General features: G+C 41.8%; 1 protein-coding gene across 14 annotated transcripts in view; it reads right to left on the bottom strand.

Annotated features, from left to right (window-relative positions):
- Positions 1-8564: 8564 nt before the first annotated feature.
- The window catches only part of epb41a (erythrocyte membrane protein band 4.1a), a 57387-nt gene continuing 41588 nt past the window's right edge, over positions 8565-24363 (bottom strand). For 13 of the 14 annotated variants that reach the window (XM_085263225.1, XM_085263229.1, XM_085263230.1 and 10 more), the window contains 5 exons: positions 20271-20399; positions 14695-14796; positions 12457-12537; positions 12086-12205; positions 8565-10572 (listed from right to left, as the gene is read on the bottom strand). In XM_085263225.1, the coding sequence (XP_085119351.1) occupies positions 12107-12205; positions 12457-12537; positions 14695-14796; positions 20271-20399 (411 nt within the window). In that variant the 3' untranslated portion in view covers positions 8565-10572; positions 12086-12106. The remainder of the gene's footprint in view (positions 10573-12085; positions 12206-12456; positions 12538-14694; positions 14797-20270; positions 20400-24363) is intronic. The other variant, XM_085263236.1, reaches the window with a different exon arrangement.

The following is a 24363-nucleotide window of genomic DNA, read 5'->3' as shown; positions in this document are numbered from 1 at the left end:
GGTTTTAGTTAGAATGCGAGCTGCAGCATTCTGAACTGTCTGTAATCTCTGTAAAAGGGAAGAGTGGAGACCACAATAAAGTGAATTACAATAGGCAGCACATTGATGGTCAGAAACTTGTAAATAACTCATGACAGAATAAAGTTACGTTGAAACCAAGCACACCATTGTTTTTCTTGTGACATTACCAATAAGTTTGATGTGTCACATGGCCCTCTTCCTATTGAAAAAACAAAAGTTGTATCCAAGATGGCCGACTTCTAAATGGCCACCATGGTCACCACCCATCTTGAGGAGTTTGCCCCCTCACATATACTAATGTGCCACAAACAGGACTTTAATCCATATAAATGGCCCACCCTGTATATTAAAACATTTTTCTACTTTCATTGACTTGATTTTTTAATTAGCACCAGTCCTAGTCATGAAAAACCAAAATATAATTCAAATTGAGAAATTATACCCTTTGAATACCAGTCAGATTACGTATTATTACTACATTTTTGGGGGGAAAATAGCAATAAAGTTCACATTTTTTCAGCATATGAATGATGACAATCATTTATTTGATTTATTTGACAATGATTTATTTTTACTTTATTTTATTTTATTATTTTTTTGGATGAATGGCCAAAAAGAAAAATCACACATGGTGTGTTAGTGGCCATTTAATGACCAAATAACCACTGAAATGACCACTAAAATGATCAAAATTTATATTTCAGTGTGTGTGCTTCTGTGTGCATCCTCATTAGAAGCAAGATGTGCTGCTAATGAGCTAATGTGCCTACAAAAACCACAGTAGAGTGGTTTTTGTAGGCACACTTTCTACACCTGGAGCAAAGGGCTGCTGTTCCAATCCTGAAGGTGCGCCTTTTGCACCTTCTTCTCATTTTGTTGGTGGGGTGTGGGTCACACTCTGGTTTAAATGGTAAATGGACTGGTTCTTATATAGGGCTTTTCTACTCTTCTGAGCACTCAAAGCGCTTTACACAACTTGTGCATTCACCCATTCACAAGCACATTTTCTTAGTGCTTTCTAACTAACATCATACTCCGATGGATGCATTGGTCATATAGGCAGTGCTTGAAGCAGTGATGACCTTCTTGCCATATTGCCAGAATAAACGATCTGGAAGCTGTTAGGCTTACTTACAGCAGTAGCTCTGTCTGCACCTGCATAAACTCCAGGACACGTTTACAGTGTTTGTTGTTGTTTACGCTGCAGCTGCAGCTGCAGGTTTGAACTCTGCAAAATGTCCTGTGATCGGGTTTTTGGCTTTTTTAGAGTTAATATTTTGGGTATGGTCTCTTTTTATGATAAATACAAGAGTAAAAGTGCTTTTAACATGTGCTTCAAAGCTGAGTTTGACTGGGAGCCTCAAAGCTCAATAGCCTGCATCAACAGAAATGTAATATTTGATGCGTCATAATTTATTCCGGTCTATCTTGCAAATACATGTTTGTGCTGCAATGTCATTCACAAACACAAACTATTAGATCCTTAAGATCAAGCCTATGTCAAAATTGTTTCATTCTTCTGGTCTATTGGAGTGTGGTGAGCCATCAAAGGCCGCTACTAGAAACTAGGAATATTACATAACATTGCTTGCTTGGCCAAAAATGGATAAATGATATAATTTGGTAAAAAAGAACCAAACATTAAAAACTAAAATTTTCACGAGTTCAGTTTATAATTAAAGCAACTTTACCTGAATTGCATGATTTTGTACTGTCAATAACAAGGAATCAAAAAGGTGGTTATAATGGGTTTCAATTGGCCAAAAATGGCCACGATAGAGCCGAGAGGAACAATTTGGTGTGTAGTGAATATTATTGACATTATTAAGGAGCTGATGTTGAATTAAAAAATCTGGAAGAAATATACACCTTTAGGAAGTTTCATTCCACTTGCATTAACAGAATGAAAATGGTTGAAAAAAGAAAAGTGACGTGGCGACACATTTTCCAGGATAGAGCCCAGAGGGTTAAATAAATATATATAATTTTATAAATAAAAAAAGATATATAAAAATCTATATTACCTGTGCTGGCAGAGGCTGTTAGGTAGAGACGAGAGATAACTGTAGGATGGGAAAGCTAGCGTGGCCAAACCATTTTAGGCCTCCATTAGAATAAAAAACACTGTTTATAAGTACCAGCACATATACTGCTCACCAATCGTTAACCTAACCCGAAACAGCATAGCTCCAGGAAACATGTCAGTTTTAATCAGAGCACTGGAAAACAACAGCCAGTGGGAAGGAGAGCCAAAGGAGGCAAAGCAGGAAGATTAGGAAAGGACATGGAATGTCAAATCAAATCAAATCACTTTTTATTGTCACATCACATGTGCAGGCACACTGGCACAGCACATGTGAGTGAAATTCTTGTGTGCGAGCCCCACAAGCAACAGAGATGTGCAAACACAACAACACAAACGAGCAAAATACAAGAATGGCCAACCTGAAACTAATAAATATATGTACAATATATAATAGTGTATGCATTTCTGGATGTGTATACTAAATATTTTCCTACGTGTGTGTGTGTGTGTGTGTGTGTGTGTGTGTGTGTGTGTGTGTGTGTGTGTGTGTGTATACACATTTTTACAAATTAAATAGTAAAAAAATAAAATAAAATAAAATAATAATAATAATAATAATAATAATAATAAAATATAATATAAAATATAATAATAATAAAATATAATAATGTCAGAAAGAGCAAACATGGTTTTATTACCAAAAAACAGAGAAATTACTTATTTAGCATACAAAATGAAATTAAAATGAATTATTTATTATATTTTATAATATGTGTATGACCAAATGCTTTGCTGGGGACACTCAGACAGTCTCATCTGAGACTGCGATGGTCTTCACAGATAGCCCTAAGTCAAAATCTTTATTTGTTCGGCTGCGTGCACTTTTCCATGACCTGTTTTGTGTGGGTTATGGAACTTTAAACGGCCTCTTCTTGCAAAGGGATTTTGGCACTTTAGATGACATTTTCCTTTTCTGGGCGCTCTGCTTGCTGTGCTACCATCTGCATGTACTGCAAGGGCACCACAGCGTCCAAGAGGGTTCTTTGGTCCTTCTTCAGTTTGTCCTGATCTTCTTGGATGATGGGAGGTAGATTGGGAGGTAGATTTTGTATAATTCCAGCGAGCTGTAAAGGTATGATTATCTTTAGTCTTCAACACAGCCTGAAGTGTCTGCTGAGTTTTTCAAGGAGTCTTCAGGAATGGTTTTCCAGCCTGCTTGAAGGACATTCAAAGCTCTTTTTTATACCACTCTGTAAAGATGATCCCACCCTGCTTCAATAATGTTGAGGTTCAGGCTTTGTGAAGCCCGATCCATGTGAGTTTCTATCCAGATATACTCTTACTGCACTGGCAGTGTGTTTGGGATCATTGTCATGGTAAAAAAATAAGCTGCTGTAGCTCAGGTGACAGAGCAGGTCACCTGATAAACTGGAAGGTTGGTGGTTTGATCCCCGTCTGTATGTCGCTCTCCCGTGCTCCAGTAGTTCAGAAACAGCGTGGAAAGTGCAACTGTGTAAGGCCCTTTGAGTGCTCAGAGCAGAAAAGAGTTATAACCATTTGCCACTCAGACTTTATGATGGATTAAAACCTTATGGTATTTTTCTGTATTTTTCAATTTTGACAAGATCCCAACACCACTGGCTGCACCAAACCATGACGAGCCTCCAATTGTACTGATGGCTGTAGAAGCTCACTGTAGTGCGTACGTCAGCCTTTTCTCCCTGCTGAACTTTCTCTAACATGGTTCTTGACACTTCCACTGAGACCATTTCTGAACAGGGTGAACAGTGAACAGGTCAGAAGTCAGACGCACCATCTCCAGTTTTCCTGTTTAAACTTATTATAGGTGTTTTAGGCCTGTCAGTTCTTTTGTTCTCCACACTAGGGATGGGTACCGGTATCCGGTGCCATGATGGTGCCAATTGAAATGGGTATATATTTGTTTCTTGTTAAGTTGCCTAATAATTATGCACAGTAATAGTCACCTGCACACACAGATATCCCCCTTGTCATGCGCCGTGGTGCGCGGGCACGAAAGGATCCAGGCGCAGACTCCGAGCTAACAAAAAGACACTTTATTAAAACAACGAAAGGCGACCCGGGGAAAGTAGAGAGCAAAACAGAAACTAAAAATCCAGGGAAACAATGACACGAGGAAGCCGGGATCGGGACGGCGGGGGGCTGCAATAGAAAGGGGAGATGATTACTAGGGAGCCAGGAAGCGGGGAGAACATATCAGGACTGAGTTAGAGTAGGGGCTTACGATAGAACGGAACCGTGGGAGCTCGGGAGGGAAGTGTGGCAGTCCGTGGGGGCAGGAAGTCCGTGGAATGGCGAGTGGGCCAGGTGAGCGCCGCGAGATCCAGTTGAGCCGGAAGACAGGCAGGTAGCAGACACCGAGTAGAAATCTGGACAGAAGTAGGCAGGTTAAACAAAGTTCCAAGCAGAAGAGAATGCACACTTTTCGTGGAAGTCTGGTTACCACTGTGGGGATGACTACGGACTGGCGTGGAGCATCCGTCAGCGCCGGATTAAGTGGATCTCCGTGTAATCACCGGGATGGAGAGCAGGTGTGCTAGTGATGGCCCAGCCCGGGGGTGTGGCTACCCGAGCATCACGCATTCCACAGACCATGACACCCCTAAAATAGCTAAAACTAAAAACAAACTAAAAACTACTTCCACAAACATTCAGCTTCAGTTTTTTGGGTTCATTGAGAACATGGTTGTTGTTCAATAATAACATTATTCCTCACAAATACAACTTGCCTAATAATTCTGCACTCCCTGTATGATTTATATCAAGTTTTTGGGATTCAACTTTTTACTGTTACTGCTATACGACTGTGAAGCTGTGTTACAGTTCATGTTCCCTTTCATAGATTCAACTAAAGAAGTGGGGACCAATGATGTGTTTTTGTTTCTGAAATGTGTCTTACTTACATCTCCTTTATCTTCTGAATGTTTTTCTCGGTTGCATTGCCTCCCTGACACGTCTGACAGAACATCTAGCAGTACTAAGACTTTCATATTATCAGTGTAATGACCTGGAACACAGTTAATGAACTCTGGAGTTGGCTCGGAGCTTTCAGCAACAAAGCTGATGAATTGAAACTTTAATCATTACAAAAAATAATTTAAAAAAAGGAATCACTCAGGGGCACAGACCTAACAGTTCTGTGTGTATTTGACAGATTCATTTCCATCAAACTGATTCACACTGAACCCTGTGAATGCAGACCCTGCAGTACTTACAGTATCTGTAGATTCCACATAAAGGAGGCATTTAATGAAGTCTTTACTGCACAAGCTGGCACTGGGCTGATAGGGGCTCTGTATCAATGCAGAACAGAGGTCGACATACAAGGATGCAATGAATGATAGAAAACAAACTGAGCGATCGTGTAGAAGAAAGAGGAACAAGGCCTGCGTTTCGAAAAACGACACCTTGCAACACCGAGCATAAAATGTTCCCTCTGAAGCAGAAGGGAAAGAAAATGAACGCACACATGTAAAGAAAGCTCTTAAAACATGTGGTTAACTTAATCAGATAGTAAACAAGGTCAGACACCAATTAGGGAGAAACAGAAGGAAAACCAGAACAACATCATCGTCCCTGATGTAGCAGGTTTATCAGAGAAACTCAGGAGAGTCTTCTCCAAACACGACATCCCAGTGCACTTCAGACTCAGACACAAACTGGTTCATCACAAACACAAACTGAACAACGTAGCTGTGCAGTGCAGCGAGGAGCGCTCAGACCTCTACACTGGAGACACCAAACAGCCACTTCATAAACACATGTAAAGGTCAAAGGTCACTCTCTCAGGATGCCAGTGTTCACATTTTGTACAGAGAAGACAGATGGTTTGAAAGAGGAGTGAAAGAAACATCTATGTCCACTGTGAACGGCCATCTTTGAAAGGAGGGCGGGGCTTACCACACCAACTGTCTGCCATCTATAATCTAGACGCCTTAACGCCCACGCACATCCTGCGTCATCTGACCTCAGTAAGTCACATGATAGGGTGTGGCTAGGATTCACAATGAGCTCACCCAACACCTTGGCTGATTGTGACCTACACACCTTGGCTCATGTGATTAGGTGGAGGATCATCAGGGGGTCCAGGACCCTCTTAGAGACACTTAAAATCTGGGAAAGAACAATTATCACTGCCTCACTATTTCATCCAGCTGTCATAAACCCACATGTGCTATTTACACATGTATTCCTAATGTCCTAATGTGCCTGAAGTCTCAAAGTCTGTCTGTGAGCTGCACCTGACGTTTGCAATAAATCTCTGCATTTTTCATTGATAACATGAAACTTGTTGGTAACACCACAGGGGCTTTCATTTCAGCTCGTTTCAGATCCTTCTGTCTCGGTCCCAAAAAGGTTGAGTCTGTTCATCTGGATGTTTTCAGTGGGAGAAACGTTTCGTCATCATCAGGTGACGTCTTCAGTCTCAGCTGACTGCAGGTTTCTTATAAACAGGACATTTGCACAATGACTGAAACCAGCAGCACTGAAGGAACAATGGGCTGTGAGGTCGTGACCATTGATCAACAACCACTGATCAATGGCCATGAGTCCCATTAAATAAATAAATAAATACAATTTTATTTATATAGCACCTCCTATCTAGACAGAGTCAGAAAGTGCTGCACATAAGATAACAAATAATAAAAGGCAAAACAGACAATATAAAACAGGCAAAAATTAATCAAAAGCAGTTTTAAAAAGGTGAGTTTTGAGTTGTTTTTAAAAACAACTACTGAGTCCACAGTTTTACAGGTTTGGGGGAGAGAGTCCAAGAACGTAGCTCTGTCACCCTTAGTGCTCATCTTAGTCTTTTTTTATAGCAAGTAAGCCCTGATCGGATGACCTCAGGGACCTGCTGGGGACATCGGGCTGCAGCAGATCGGAGATCATTCACAGAGAGCTGGGGAATGGCTGCAATCACAGCATGTAAGATGGTGACAGACGTACCCTTAGGCCCCTCCTCCATTCAGAGATGGTCTTTCCCTTTTCATGTAAATGGCCTCCTTGACTCCGCCCTCAAACCAGCGTTCCTCCCTGTCCAGGAAGTTACATCCTCATCATTGAAACAGTCCACTGGCCTGTAGGTGTGCATAGACTGCAGAGTCCTGGCCTGACGAGGTGGCTCTTCTGTGTTGTGTCATCCTCTTACCCAGAGGTTGTTTGGTTTCCCCGATGTATAAATCCAGCCCATTGTTCCTTCAGTGCTGCTGGTTTCAGTCATTATGCAGATGTCCTGTTTGTAAGGTTGGAAACCTGCAGTCAGCTGAGACTGAAGACGTCACCTGATGAGTGACGAAACGTTTCTCCCACTGAAAACATCCAGATGAAGAGAATATAAACTTTCTGGGATTTACTTGCCTGGATGATTGAGCATGCATCGGGACTCTGTCTCTGTCCCTTTTTCTGCTGTTCTCAAACAGCTTGAGCCGTGACTGTCAGTTTTAGTGAATGTGATTCGCTTAACCCTCAGGTTTCTCCACGATGCCGCTGCGCCTCTATTTTTTTTTTGAAAGAGGTTTTGAAGAGATCATAGGTCGGCTGACTTTCTCCATTATCAACATCAGTCTGTCTTTGAATGTGGTTCCTGCGAATTTTAAACATGCAAATATGCAACCTTTGATTGAAAAACATGATCTTAAACTGACGTCAAAAACAAAAAACAGGGCTCCTCTGCAAGCTGCAACTTCTTTGAAAGATATTTAGAGAAAACAGTTTCTGCTCAGTTAAACTGTTTCATTGAAGAGCATGATATCCAATATATTTGTCTATTTCTTTCTCATGTTCAGCACTTTGTGTCACCTGTGACTGATTTAAAGTGCTTTACAAATAAAGTTACATAAATGTTTTGTGTGCAGCATAATTATTAATAGTTACACTATTTCAAAGTATGTTTACAGCCTACAAGCAGATTTTCCATATTAATATGACGATCTAAAAATCTACTACAGCACTATAAATAGAACTGGGGCCTTTTTTAATTTTAGAAAATAAATATGTCAATAAAATAATTTTACTAATCCATTTTCTTAATGAATTTAATATCTAAACATTTAATTGCTGCATTTAAAAAGTCATCTAAGAACCTGTGGCATCAGGTAAGTTCTACAGAACGGATGTCAGAGCCAGAACAAGCTGTTTGCTCAGCACAGCGCAGAAATAAAGCTACAAATTGATTAACAAAGCATAATCGATTACTCTTAATAGAAACAATAACAAGAAAGATTTAAAATGACAGAGTTTTACATGGTTAACTGTCTACAGGGTGATTCAAATATTTACATTGGGATAAAAAATCTGGATGGTGGAATCAGCAAAACGATTACGTTATCTCTAAAGCCTCAGGAGTATTTGAACATGGTGCATATTTTATTAGTTACTATGGTGATAATGCTTCGATTACATATCGATATTTAGAGTGAACCGACCTTAAATGTATGCAAAAGCATCAGGAAGGACGACGCTGGCGATGACAATGTCAATAATGACCACAACAGTGTTTATTTAGTGCATGGTGCTTTTTACATGTTTTTGTGTGATGACCATGTGAGGGTTACATCTAAGAAAACATACACAGAAAATAAGATGTGGACTGCTGACACAGAGGAGGAGGAGTACCGTGATCATAATGATACAGTGAGAACAACAAACACTGGAGAGGATCTTAAAGGGCATCTTGTAACTAAAAGTCTGCCGTTTGAAGATAAAGTGCAAAGTGTGCACTGGTGCTAAAACGCCTAAAGTCACGCTGAAATGTTCTTTAAACTGTAAAAATATTGACTGTATTTCATTAATTTGATGCCGGACATTTTAAGGTTAACAAAAACTCACTGGATGACACAAATGAATGAGAGCTGTAGAAAGGACATTTATGTCGTTGAACCGTGACGTGTTCAGGGTGAACTGGGGTCCCAGTTATAAAGGCTAAGGCTAGGTTTGCAACAAAACCCCTTTTCTAGTTGTGTTAGTATACCCACTTTATTGTTCGTTGTCATTTTATGTCCGAGGTAAACAAAAATCATGTTCTTTTTCAAAAAGTGGCCCCAAACGTCTGAGTGGCAGTGTGACTCTGTTTCTGCTTCCAGTGGGCGGTGTGTACAGGCGTGGTCGGCTTTGTCCTCCAGGAAGTACACATGTCATAATCATACTGTTCAAATATTATGGCAGACATATGGAAGTTAGACAGTGTGAGAAGAATTCATCATCACTGCTGATTCTGTTCTTTCATCTCGTTTCTTTTTGTTGCTTTATTACATGCCCACTTTCTTCTCTCTGTGTTTTTCCCCTTACTGGTGTAATGTCACCACATTCATCCCCTTTCTGTTGTTCCATTATAATAAGCTGATAATCTGTATTGTGTTGTTCTTTGAATTATAACAGAAAATTATCCCAATTTACCGTATTATTAAGTGTCAGATATGTCAACCATTCCTATCATTTTAATGTGATGCAATAGATTTTATATAATAAAGTCTAAATATACAGACGCTGAAGTTTTGCTCTTCTCTTTACCGACTTCAATATTTCACAGATGTCTTTAAAGCAGCGCTAAGTGTACACACTGCCCACTGTGAGGAAAATTAGAAACGTAATGCAGAAACTATAACGATGTGGGGAACATTGTCATGTAAAATCATATCTAAAACACAAAACGCACAAAGGTGGAAATAAATAAACGTCATGTCAGTGCACTACGATCTCTGTGGTCCTGATGAAGCCCTGTTTTGGTAACACGAGCACAAAAACACAACTAAACAATCAAAAGGTGTCACTGAACAAATGCCAGAACTTTGTCAGATGAAAGGATTAATTCGTTAGTTTCATACAATCAATCTTTTCCTATACACAAATTGAAAAAATATTATTTTTACGTCGAGAGGGAAAATAAAATATTTACTGTACAAGAAATGACACCAAACTTGCACTAAAATTTGAGAGGGATCCTGCGAGTCCCAAAGTGTACAATCCCAAGTGACATCACCCACAATCCCTTTGTCAATGCTGCTCGGATACATTGTTACAAAATACTTGATTTTCAAGTTACTGGTAACCAATTCTGATGGTAAGAAAAGCTGTAGAAAAATAAATTACCAATATATCAAGAGTAAAAGACCAAATGCCCTTGATTTTTTCTTAAAATCTCCACACAAATTGGAGAGGATGAAATCCACAAATGCTGTTCTTTAATTTCTTTTTCATATTTAAAAAAAGATGATTTTTCATCCATAACTCCAGCAGCTGCTCTTTTGGCAGTAAATGGAACAAGAGGGGGATTGTGGGGAATACTGGCAGGGTTCTTGGGAATTTTCTGGTGACTCTGTCTCCTTCAGGCCAAACTTCACACTCGTGGAGTCAAGTTCATTTGTCATTGTTGGAGCTAGTTCGCTCTGATGAGGTCTGGTGGTTCCCGTTGATGGTTGCTGGGTGCGCTGAGGTAAAATGGTGTGATGGAGATACGAGGAGGAATGGGGTGGAGTGGGGGGTAGCTGAGAGGGCCGAAGTTTGATTGAGGAAAGATGACAGAAAGTAAAGAAAGAATAAAAGAATATTTAGTGGCGTTTACCATGAAAATATCTGCATTTTTGATCACAAGACAGTCAGCTATCTGAGCACAAAGGAAAAGGCCCCAACACCAAAAAAGAAAATGAAGCAAGAAATATTACATAGAAAATGAGAATTTTAATATATACGTAATGTAATTTGAATTGTATAACACGACATTAGTCTTAAAGAGCTTTTTTTAACCATACATGTAAACAATCAAAATTTTATTTGATTGTTGTTTCTGTCGTCTGCTGAACTTTAGATTCATTTATTTTTAATAGTTTATTTAAAATACTTTATAATTCATTTTTATTGGCCATTATAATAAAACATTTTTTATGGAAAAAGAATAATAATGTGTTTTTAATTGTACAATTCATCAAAAAGTGGTGAAACTGACCATCAAACATTTACAGTTCATATACTGTCATATATACACACATTACTGGGATACTGAGCAAGGATCATGTGATTGAGGCCATTCATTGACTCCACATTGGCAGCAAACACACTGGCTGAAAGGACCCATGTGCTCGTACATGACGCAGCTCTTGGTGGAAGCTGTTACCATAGATTCACCCAGCCTCTGTTTCTCTACATTAGCTCTGTCTGCGGAGCTTCACTCCAGTAATGCTACTGAGTTTGTTAACACACCAACAAAAATCTGTCTCTGTTGGTTTTTTATTCTCTGGAACTTGAAACAAAGTGTTTTACAAAACTATGATTATTGTTCCTTTTACCACTTTGGTAGCTTTAGTTGGCATCGTGCCTTCCTGATCTTCCTGTGAGACAGCACTGAGGGCTTCAACAAGCTGCAGCCCTCCCAGCCCTCCCAGCCCTGCTCACATGTTCAGACAAACTGGGAGGCAGGCTGGGCCGTTTACATACCAGCCTGCCAACCAGCTCAACAGCATCAGATTCCCAGCCTGGACCCTTTAACATCACATATCCAAGGCAACAATTAAAGCCACATGGGCCCTAACACCTTACACTGTGGACGTACCATGTTTCACTTTCATGCAAACACCGGAGATACTTCTGCAGGTTTTCATTTAATTACTGATCTGCGTCCTTCATAAACATCTCCATGTTTCCATGACTCGGTTCAGTCGGTTTCTATCATTACTTATCACGGTCCTCTTGTGTTTAAAACACAGTTTGGTGATGTAGTTCGTCTCCATGGTAGCTTTTACTGTAAATAAGTTTCTTTTGGTGGCTGTTATTGTAAACAGTGACTGCCGTTTCTTAATTATTTATGCTGGTTAGTGGTTAGGTGGAGGTGGTTAGGAGGTTTGAGTTTAAGTCTGAATTCTTGGTTAAGTTTAAACTTTTTCAACATCTTCTTTTATCCTCGTCACAATTATAATTATACTCAATATGATCTTCACAAGTGATTTTCAGTCTGACCAGTGGATACTTGGTGGGGGACAGATGAAATCCAGATGTATCACTTGCCTTCCACAGGATCAGTCCGTCTTACTCTGGGGTGATCTCCGTCTCCTGATGCACGACCACTTTGGTGACAGACATATCTGGGTGCTGCTCCTTTGCCTCTTTAATGGCCTGGGCCAAAGCCTACAGAGTAAACACCACACTCCTAAATGACCTGCACGACACGCACTGTTGTGACGAACATGACTTTCATGTAGCATATATTTACTGGACATACTGCTCTGTGGGGCAAGCTAGGCCTGCACATAATCCCAGGGTCACTTATGTGGTACATTTCCTGTAAATCAGCGAATGAGCTAACACACAGACCTTTAAGGAAAACATGATTTAGTGTGAACAACGAAGCAGTGAGAAATGCTCCATAATGAATTTACCTTGTCATGATCTATTTCTGTGTCCCCAGTGATGACAATTCTCTTTTCAATGCGAGTCTCAGAGATCCCTCCTTTCACCGTCTGTAACAGAGATGTGACACAAGCTTTAAAAATCTAAATCCTCCCTCTGTCTTTATTTCTCCTCTGAACAGAATTGACGTTCGCTGGAAAATCCTGAGTGAAATGACAGTGACAGTGACTCCTCTTAAATCCAGGACCAAATGACCTCACACCACATTCACCAGCGTGAGGCCAGAAGACGCCACTTACTGAGTGGAAACTTCTACAGATACAGTCACAGGCAGTTCATTTCAGCATTAGCAGGTAACAGTATAAGAGTATGCTTGTGAAAGTTTTTCGTATATGGAAACAGTATATCAAACGTATCAGTATGTCAGCTGAATGAAGCAGATGTAGGAGAGTATGTCTTTCACATAAGAATTGAACTGACTGTTTCTGATGGAGACTGTGTGAGATCTCAGAGGCTCGGAGCAGAAGTCTGATGGCCGGGAGGAGCACAGAGTTATGTAGTGACTGTTCCAACAGCTGATCACAAAATGTACCTGACTGAATCATCTGAAGTTATGTGCCAGTTATCTTTACCCTGAAACACTGCAAACTGATGATCTGACTGTAACAAAGTCATTTTGTTGCCTATATTAGATCAGTAGCATTCATGAGTTTGAGTTGTGCTCTGTTACATGAAAATACTAAAAGATAACTATGTAAAAAACATGGTATCATCTGAGAGTGTTGTTGTTGGGAGAGACGAGGATGCAAACAGTCACATCTGATTTAATAAAGTACACCCACACTGAAAATGTCTGCCACTCAAACAGCCTGTGTTTCAAGACAGCTGGTTTAAGTTAGAGATGGACCGATCCGATATTACGTATCGGTCTGATACTGACCCAAATTACTGGATCGGATATCAGAGAGAAATAAAAGATGTAATCCGATCCATTAAATATCAAAAAAGCACCTCACAAAACTACACGGCGTAACTCTGCTCATAACCGTATGAGCGTCGTCGCAGCAGTGTGGTCACGTGATAGAGCGGCTGTGTGTTTGTAGCCTCGCTACCAAACCGGCATTTCATCTCTGAGGAAGTGATCCCAGAGAGAAGTAAAGCAAGTGTGTAAGTTCATCTCTGAATGTTTGTAAAGCATTCCAGCTTTAAGCTTAACAACCGATATATGGAGCGACTGCCTCTCTCTCTCTCCTGCTGCTACTTCAATCATGAAACTGATCAATGATCAGCTGATCGTCTCTCTTCTTTGTTTTTGCGCCAGAAAGAGGAAACCAGCGGCTGAACAACAGCAGCACGTTTAAGCTTGACTGTTGTTAGAATGTATTTAATATTACTTTCTACACCAGGATCTTTTTCTACAGCTGACGTAACTGTGCAGGGGCGGATCTAGCAAAGTTTAGCCAGGGGGGCCGATAGGGCATGAACAGGGAAAAGGGCACAAAGACATACTTTTCTTTCTTATTCTCATTTACAATGTCGAGCTTTTAATAAATAATTATCTGACACCCAAAGTTTTAATCTGATGTAAAATATATAGAAGTCCATTACTGTATATAGTAACTGTTAAGTCTAATATACCCTAGTAAGCTGTAGTACTTTTTCCTTTGGGAACCATCTGTGCAGTCTGCAGCTCTGTTGAAGAAAGATGTTGAATCTGTTTAATTATTCTTGAAAAATAATTGATTTCTGTGCATTTTTTCACACTGCATCAAATTAAAGTTGATTATGTCGATTAAGCATCATGAGGGCGGGGGTGGTTCCCTATTTATTTATTTATTTATTTGCTGGGAGTTTGCAGCCCTGTTAGTTAGGTTGTTTAATATTTCTGGTAAGTACTCTTTAAAATACCAGAGTAGGGAGGATGGAGCAGGTTTACGTTTATTAGATTGATCAGTTTTGCTGAACTATGAAATATTTGTATGTGTTTTTTACATACAGGTATAACAGAATAGCTTTATTTTTTTTAACTTGAGTATGAATTTATACAAAACGCAGCAAGATATTTATAAAAAAAAAGTTTTATTGATTAAAAAAACTATCGGATTCATATCGGTATCGCCAGATATCCAAATTTATCGTTATCGCACATAAAAAAGTGGTACCGTGCCATCTGTAGTTTAAGTGACTAATAGCAGACATTTTTCACAACATAGTGATAGTGTACTGATCTCTGCTGCCTGAGAAGCTGTTAGTGAAGTGTGCCAGACCTTGGTGATCTGGGTGGTGGTGGTGGTGCTGATGGTCTCAGAAGTAATCGTCTGGGCACTCAGCAGCACTCCCGACTCCCTCTCTGCCACACTGTCCACCGGCTGTGGGAGAGATAACTTTAAGTACCAAACAAGAAATTACTCACACATTTAAACACAGCACATGAACTTCATTATGTCAGAAAAGGGATAAAAGTGTGCAGACTTTGCGTTGTTAATATATAATAACAGTTAAAAGTGAAATGTGTACTTTTGCTATTCTAATAAAGGTTATTATTGACTTGAAGCTACAAATCGTTGCTCTTTTCTGTGGGACTTGGACATCTACCAGCTGAAAATGGCATTGATTAGATTTGTGTCGTTCCAGTGTCCACGGTGCACATCCAGGTGAAAACCAAGAACGCTCTGCTAAAGCCTCCAGTGTTTACAGTAGCAATGTGGCTTTAAGAAATGCAAACTGGTAAAGCATTTGAAACTGAAGCACCAAAGCAAGATGGGCCATCCCAACAATATAAGCAACAATGTAACAGTGAGTGGTGTGAAAACTCTGAAGTATCACCAACTTCTTGCAAAACTGAACAAACAGCACTTAACAGTACAAATGATTAATCACCCGAAGCATACTACAAGCAAAGACATGGGATGTTGATCCATGGCTAACTCAGTCACATGAGCTCAACCTAAAAAAGACAAAACTGCAGGCAGTGAGATCCACAAAGAAGCAGCAACTGAGGCTGGTTCAGTTCTGGCCTGGCAGAGCATCTCAAGGAGGAAATGCAGCGTCTGATGAGGTTCTTGGGTTCTAGACTTCAGTCATTGAATACAAAGTATTTCCAGGGAAATGTAAAGTCATGTTAGTTTGTATATTGGAGGATAGAGTATCTATAGTACTATAGTAGAAATCGCTTTAAGCCCCCTCAATTTTAAACATTTATGTTAAAGTAATTTATGTTGGATTTTCTGTAATCAACACAGGCTCAGATACACACAGACACCCCCACTAATATTCGGTTAGATGTCCCTCAGCTCTCTAGGTGAAGCAGAGAAATTGATAATTATATTCCAGGAGAGAAGCGTGCTGCGCCGGAGTCAGTCTGAAGAAAGTTCAATAACAGTGTCTGAGAGGGAAACCAGACAAGTGTTCACAGCAGTCACAACAGCGGGAAAAAAAATAACAGATGCTCAGGCTGTAATGAGGGGGGGTGCTGAATACTGCAAATCCATTCCTGGAAACTGGACCAATCACAGGACACGATCGAGAGCTGACATAAAAACAAAACCGAATTAAGAATATATTATACAGCGTCAACATAAGCTAGAAAATGTGGTTTGGTAACAGGATCAAGGACTGAACTTTACAGTTTCACTGCTATGCAGGTTTGATCTGATCAGCTGTTTTGAATCCCAGCCCTGTGTTTAACAGACGACCCACCTAATTATTAATATTGACAAATTAGCAGGTCATGCTAGTGCTGTAGAATCAAATCTGCCACTAAACGTAGAGTTGGCATTATTTTACATTTCAGTTATTGCATGCTTTTGTGTTTTTGTGTGAGATATAGGCCACACCATGTGGGAGTGGAGATTCCACTCTAGCCCAGCTATTTGGAGTCGCGTACAGGGACTAGTAAAGGGGTCTTGGAGACTCCAGTGAGGGAAAAGGATATTTTAAATGAAAGTAGTTTTCACCTGGCCTGGATGGTTTTGCTGTTAAAATAATTACATTTTACCAGACAGAGGATTCGTTTTCAATAGATTTACGTGGATTTGTTGTGATAATAGACTGGATTGGAAACTGCTGGTTTGCTGGACCTGTGGATAACAGGAGGGGGGAAAGCCTACTCTGTAATTAGGAGGTGACCATCCAGGCGTGGAGAGGAAGAGCTCAGAATCAGAATCAGAATCAGAATCAGAATGGGTTTATTGCCAGATGTTGAGGTTTACAACATTAGGAAATTGCTGCGGTGCTTCAGTGCAGACAATAAGAATTAAAGTGCTATGTAGAAAGAAAGATATGTGCATGAGATATACATGAGATATATACATGAGAATAAGAATTATGAGTGCTACGTAGAAAGATATATACATGAGTGCAGGTGGTGATCAGTGCCAGACATGAAATGATGCAGTGACACAGCGTAGGGTCATGTGTTAGTGGTGGGAACAGTCATATGGTTATTGTTCATGTGTCCAACAGCAGAGGGGAAGAAACTGTTCTTATGGCGAGAGGTTCTGGTGCGAATGGACCGGAGCCTCCTGCCTGAGGGGAGCAGGTCAAACAGACTGTGTCCAGGGTGAGAAGGGTCAGCTGAGATCCGAGCTGCACGCCGCAGTGTCCTGGAGGTGTACAGGTCCTGCAGAGATGGGAGTCTGCAGCCAATCACCTTCTCAGCAGAGCGCACAACACGCTGCAGTCTCTGTTTGTCCCTGATAGTGGCTCCAGCGTACCACACGGTGATGGAGGAGGTGAGGATGGACTCGATGATTGCAGTGTAGAACTGCATCATCGTCCGTGTTGGCAGGTTGAATTTCTTCAGCTGCCTCAGGAAGTACATCCTCTGCTGGGCTTTCTTGATGACGGAGGTGATGGTGGGCTCCCACTTCAGGTCCTGGGTGATGGTGGTACCCAGGAAGCGGAATGAGTCCACAGAGGTGATGGGGGTGTCAGTCAGGATGATGGGGGGGAGTGGGGCTGTGTGCTTCCTGAAGTCCACAATAATCTCCACTGTCTTCTGGGCATTCAGCACCAGGTTGTTGTGGCTGCACCAGGACACCAGACGTTCAACCTCCCTCCTGTAGGCAGACTCATCCCCGTCAGAGATGAGCCCAATGACGGTGGTGTCATCTGCGAACTTGATTAGCTTGACAGACTGGTGGGTGGAGGTGCAGCAGTTGGTGTACAGGGAGAAGAGCAGAGGAGAAAGAACACGGCCCTGAGGGGAGCCGGTGCTTTTTCCCAGCCTCACATGCTGCTTCCTGTCCGTCAGGAAGTCAGTGATCCACCGGCAGATGGGATCAGGCACATTCATCTGGGAAAGCTTGCCTCGGAGATGGTCTGGAAGGATGGTGTTGAAGGCAGAGCTGAAGTCCACAAACAGGATCCTGGCGTAGGTTCCTGGGGAGTCCAGATGCTGCAGGATGAAGTGTAGGGCCATGTTGATGGCGTCATCTACAGACCTGTTGGCTCTATATGCAAACTGCAGGGGGTCCAGGAGGGGGGCCGTGAGGGTCCTGAGATGGGAGAGAACTAGGCGCTCAAAAGACTTCATGACCACAGATGTCAGAGCCACGGGTCTGTAGTCATTTAGTCCAGTGATCCTAGGTTTCTTGGGGACAGGGATTATGGTAGAGGACTTGAAGCAGGCAGGCACATGACATGCCTGCAGTGAGGAGTTGAAGATGCCAGAAAACACTGGGGCCAGCTCGTTTGCACAGTGTCTGAGGGTGGCAGGAGACACACCGTCTGGGCCGGGAGCTTTCCGAGCATTCAGGTTCTTAAACTGCTTCCTCACATCTGCTTCATGAATATGAAGAGTTGTGGTCGGAGGAGGTGGTGTGAAATCCTCTTTTGTGTGAGGTGAGGAGGGGGGTGTTGCAGGTGAACAGTTTGAAGGTGGTGATGGCTCTATGGAGGGGGGAGAGGTGGGGGAATGAGTGTCCAAAGTGCCTCTATTGTTGGGGTCGTTGGAGGTGTGAAGGCTGCCTGATGGCTCGTCAAAACGGCAGTAGAAGTCGTTAAGGGTGTTGGCCAAGAGCAAGTCATCAGTGGAGTGGGGGGGTTTAGGCTTGTAGTTGGTGATATTCCTAAAACCTTTCCACACAGAGGCCGAGTCATTCTCTGAGATCTGCTGCTGCATCTTCTCAGAGTGCTGATGTTTAGCAATGTCCACTTCTTTAGTGAACCTGTACTTGGCCTCTCTGTAGCAGTCCCTGTCTCCGCTTCTGAACGCCTTTCTCTTTTCCAGCCACAGCTTTTTGAGTTTAGGAGTAAACCAGGGTTTGTCATTGTTATAACTCACCCTGGTGCGTGATGGCACAATGCTGTCCTCACAGAAGTGGATATAGGAGGTGACAGTGTCCGTAAACTCGTCCAAGCTGTTAGAAGCAGCCTTCATTGTGTCCCAGTCTGTATACTCCAAACACGTGCGAAGCTCCTCCACAGCCTCGTTGCTCCACAGTTTTATGGTCCTCACGACAGGTTTGGAGAGCTTCAGCCTCTGTCTGTACGCGGGGATTAGGTGGATCATGACGTGGTCAGAAAGTCCGAGTGAAGCGCGCGGCACCGCGCGATAGGCCCCGCTGATCGTGCTGTAACAGCGGTCTAATGTCCTCTCCTCTCTGGTCGGGCATTTAATATACTGTTTGTATTTCGGAAGCTCATGGCTCAGATTGGCTTTGTTAAAGTCCCCAAGAGCAATGATGAGAGAGTCCGGGAATGTCCGCTCCGTGTGGAGAATCTGCTCCGCGAGTGCGCACTGAGCTGCTTGCGCATCCGCGTCTGGCGGGATGTAAACAGCGGCCAGGATGAATGAAGCAAACTCCCGCGGAGAATAAAACGGTTTGCAGTGAATAAAAAGGTATTCCAGAGAGGAAGAGCAGTGCTGAGCAATCACTGTTACGTCTGTGCACCAGACACTATTAATGTAGAAGCAGACACCTCCACCTTTGGTTTTACCGGAGAGAGCGGCCTGCCGGTCCGCGCGCAGCAGATGGAAGCCCTCCAGCTTGAGCGCGCAGTCCGGGATGTTCTCACTGAGCCACGACTCCGTAAAACATAAGACACAGGAGGAGGCAAAGTCTCTGTTCATGCTTCTCATCAGGGCCAGTTCGTCTATCTTATTCCAGAGTGAGCGTACATTAGAAAGGAAGATCCCAGGAAGGGCCGTTCTCAGTCCGCGTTTCCTCAAACGCACGAGTACGCCGGCTCGCTTACCTCTCTTTCGACGTCTCACTTTCCTGATCAGAGTCAGCAGTAAATCTGCCGCAGATGCGACAAATATTGGAAATAAATCCACAGGCGTTGTAGTCCTGCAGTTAAGGAGCTCTTCTCTGGTGTAAGAATATCCAGAGGAGTGCCCAGACACAGAAGAAATGCACAAAAACAAGACAAAAGTAACGCACTGAAGCACCAGGGCATCCATATGCGGCGCCATCTTGGTATAGCTCGAGTGTTGTATTCCCAGAATCTGCTGTGGAAACACTCCGTATTGACCCAAGGCCTATGAAGGTGGGTGAAAAGCCTTTCCCAGGAAGACTGCTTGTTCTTCTGCGTGACCACCTTTTTCTGCTTGTACCAGGCTAATAACTGTGACTGTGGTGGGCCTTTGATTCCAGGCCAGAACGTCAGCCCACCAGTCTGCTTCCAAACACCTTATTTAATTCTTGTATTAAGGCCATTATGTTGACCACTCCTTAATACTAGGGCCAAAACTTTCGGCCAGGCTTATGAAAACCAGACAGTGTGTAGTAGCATTGCATACAAAGTAAAAAAAAAGCTATACTTTGTGTTTAATGTGAGAAAATAACTCGTAAAATGCATATTTTTGTAAGGGGGAAATGTCTCAAATTCACCTCACCTGAGCTGACTCGTATGTGATGGTCTTGGTTTCAGTGTGAACTAAGGGTATGTCCTTGTAGGCTGCAGTTCCTCTTACAGAATTGGTAACATCTGAGATGGTGATTGTCTGGGTCTTTAGCACAGGAGACTGCAGAAAGCAGATAAACAGCAATAAACTCTCAGGGTTTTACAAAGACAACAGTGTGGCACTGTAGCTGCTGCACAACGCAAGGGAAAGAAATCCAAACCCTGTTTGTCCCAGACACACATTTACACACACAGAAAATATCCTGCTGGATTTCTTACTAAACTATGAATTGATCCTTAAATCCCACTTCACTGAGGAGACTGGTAATGTAACTGTTGTACTGGGAAATGCATTCATGAAAACCAGCATGTTTAAAATCTATATCTGACTTACAACATGTCTAACAGGGAACTCTAATGATTTTAACTGAATCTACCAAAGCCTTTTTTATTCGAGATAAATGTGCGTGGGTATGAGTGTGACAAAGTGTAGCGCTGAGCGCACCTTAATGCTAGACAAATAATCTGTTATAATAGAAATGTGATCTGTCTGCATGATTCCACAACTTGCTGTATGTATGCAATGAAACTTTTAATTGTATAACACTAAAATGTTTTAGACACTAGAGGTAAAGTAAGTATAACTTGAAAATATAGTTTGTGTCATTATAATTTGTCACTGTCGAGCTGCACATTTCACTCATCATGTTCCTGTGTTTTGGGCAACGGTCTATAATTAACTGTCGCCTTTCTCATGCCGTCACCCAGTTCTGTCATGACTCTGATCCAATCACAGTCAGCCTTCAGGTCCTCAAATGTGCATGTTAACCATGTATTAGGCCATAATATATTTCATGTTGCAGAATTGTCTCTGCCCATTGCACAAAAACCAGCTTAAAAAAATAATTAGCAGCTGCAGGCAAATAATGAAGTGTGCAACTACAAAGGACGAAGTATTCCAAATGGCATCCAAATGTTTGCACAAAACAATAATTCATTTGGTAGAAAATAAAAATCAAACCACAATGTCTGCAGTGCTCTGCCTTCAAACACCGTGCACAACTTATTCTTGAAACACACATCAATAACAGAGCAGACGGGTGTTTCCTAAACTGCAAAAATGTAGGAGTGAAGACCTGCAGCTGGAAACGCCCAGTGTTTGTGGAAATGATGAGACACTGCATTTCAATATATTAATGCAGTTCTGTTATTCCTTGCAAGCGTCCATTACAACCATTTGTCTGTCTTTAGTTGGTTCCCTCCTCAGTAGGTTTATGACTATAAAAATGCTGGTGATTGTTTGCTTTAAAGATCAACGTTCTCCCCAGTTTCATTAGTATTCCTTCAAATGTTCCACCGGCTGAAAGGGAACCAAAACGAACGCTGATAGTTTCACAGCCAGACAGACCTCAGCCACATCCTCTAGCTTTTCATGGAGGACTCTGAAGATCACCCCGGCATGTTCTAGGTCTGCGTCACATTCCCCTCTGTTAGGCATTCCCAGAAAACCACCAACAATGATCTATGGGGCTTCATGAGCTGCCAAAACCACATCAACTAGCTCCTTTGAGCTTTGAGAAGCTTTTCTTTAAGCTCGCTCCAGATGTTTGAGCTCCTTCAGTTTTTCCTCAGCACCGTACGGCAGAGGAAAACAGCTTCGGTTGCTTGTATTGATAGTTTCACACATTCCATATCAGAGCCTATGATCCGTATACAGGACACCTCCATTATGGTGCTCTGCACAGCATGCTAAGGTAGCCAAAACCCAGAAGCATGTTTAAGCCGAGTGATGCTGACCCCAGACCAGCAGCCAGACCCTGTTAAATCATATGAGAGAATGTGTTTCAGGCCATTTTACAGAGAAACACAAAAGTAATGCAACAAGCAGGACAATGATTACTTTCTCCTGGGAGCAATTAAGTAACATTTTGCATTACTTGTTCATTTTTGAGTAATGAACCTACACGGATCACAACACAGAGGAGCACACAGCATGTAGTTAACGTGCATGACTGTAATTTCTTTCATACGCTGCTCAGTGATGGTGCTGACTCAACGCGGAGACGATGAGAACCTCGTGAGAGTGAATAAGAAATCAAATTGTTAAGTGATGGAATCAGAATCGCTAAATTCTTGTCAATTGCCATCTACATAAGTGTGACACGAGATTAATAATGCCAATTCTAAAAACATCGAGTAAAATATAAAAGCAGAATGCAATGATTAGCAAATCTCATGAACACGTTTTATTCACAGAACACAGAAATCACACCAAATGTTTACACAGAGAAAATGTTCTCTGTTAACAGGTAGCTGTGTCCACATTGACATGAAATCAGTTTGAGCTTAGTCTGTGACGCTGTACTTTCATTATCATGAGTGTCTGAAAATCCCCACAAATCATTGTTTAAGAAGCACCTGAGGGAACATGAGGCAGATAAACAGCCTGTTTGTTACCAGTCACATGACTGAGTATAAAAAGAGCAGGCAGGCAGTTTCCCAGAAGTAAAGACAGGCAGGGGGCACCAGTCTGCAAAAAACTGCATTTACAAGCTGCAAAACAATTGTTTGTCAAATAAACAACTGTGAAAGCTGCAAATTTCTCATAATAGCATCAACAGGTTCCAGAGAAATCCGTGTGCACAATGCACAAGCCTGGAAATCCATGTTGGATGAGCGAGAGCTTTCTGCCTAACTGCATTAACAACAGGCTTGACTCTGTCATGGAAATCAGCGCAAAGACTCGGGAACGGCTCACGGTGCCGTCCACACCTGCAGTGTCACTTTATATGTGAACATCATCCTGAATCTGGGCCAAATGTCACATGGACTGAGGCAAAGTGGAAATCTGTTCTGAGGTCAGAAACATCTGATTTGTTTTCTTTTTGGCAAACATGGACGTCACTTCACCTGGACTAAAGAGGAGAGGGAGAGGCATCATTCAGCTGGTTTCCGCTGATGTATGGCGATACATTACTGACTATGAATTTGGCAACTTGCACATCTGGAAAGGATCCATCAGTGCTGAAATACAAGGTTTAGACCAACATAGTAACTAAGACAACAGTGTGAAACCATGTAAAGCATCTATTACAACAGCATGGGTCTAGGTTGAGTCTAGAATTCTTACCAATTCAAGATATTTGGAAAAACATTAAAAATTAAAAATATGAAACTGAAGATTCAGAATAATTGAAAAGCCAGAATTCTGTATACAATAGTCCTCTAACAAAAGTCTAACAACTCGTCTTTAACTCAGGATGAGCTGGTTCTTCTTTCTTTAAACATTTGATCTATTGTTGAATTAAATAATGATTTTCAGAAATCATTGCATTCTTTTTTATTTTAACGGCGTCCCAGCCTTTTCAAAAGTGGGGTTGTAATTAGAAAGTGCTTAAGACATAGAAGTGTTGTGTCTGCGAGGATAGGCTGTACAGCCTGTGTGTTCACCATGACACAAGTATAGAGTCTGAAGACGATTCAAAGTGTGGCATTTACATTCTGTAGAATAGATCTTTATTGTCACTGAACAACGAAACAGTTTGTCAGCGTGTCGATTTTTACATTAGAAAGAGAAACGTTAAAGAGCTGCAGGTGCATGCTCTCAGAGGAGCTCTCAGTGCAAGGGAAACCAGTCGCGTCGGCTGAAATCAGAATAATAGTGAGAAAATTAAGACCAGCTAAAGAAACAATTCTGACAAACAGAAACACGGTGGTGGGAACGGCACACCCACAGGAAAAACACCAGTGGCAGATGACCACAGTTTCTTCTTCATGGAAAACCTCCTTCACTGCTTCCAATGAGGAAAGTTACATTTATTTGCACTTAAAATCCAAGATAATGTGAGCGTGCGCACACCTACCAATGCTTGTGTATGTTTGCTCAGCATACACAGTCACATGTTATAGTCAAAGCAACAGGGCGACTCCTCCTTACAGACAACACAGCCAGAATGAGAGAGTTCAGGCTTTGTTGTCCGTGTTTGGTCCGGACACCTTGTGTTCTTACGACATTCGTTTTAAAACAGCCTGATAACCAGTTGAATTGGCCAAATTTCCAAACTGGGCACATTTTCATCTGAAGA

The sequence above is a fragment of the Mchenga conophoros genome, linkage group LG22 (assembly GCF_057382185.1).
Source record: "Mchenga conophoros isolate Kocher_MC1m ecotype Shallow Benthic linkage group LG22, M_conophoros_male_GT1.1, whole genome shotgun sequence".
NCBI classification, from domain to species: domain Eukaryota; kingdom Metazoa; phylum Chordata; class Actinopteri; order Cichliformes; family Cichlidae; genus Mchenga; species Mchenga conophoros.
Note: the sequence above shows the minus strand (reverse complement) of the source record. Positions and strands in the feature narration are given on the sequence as shown.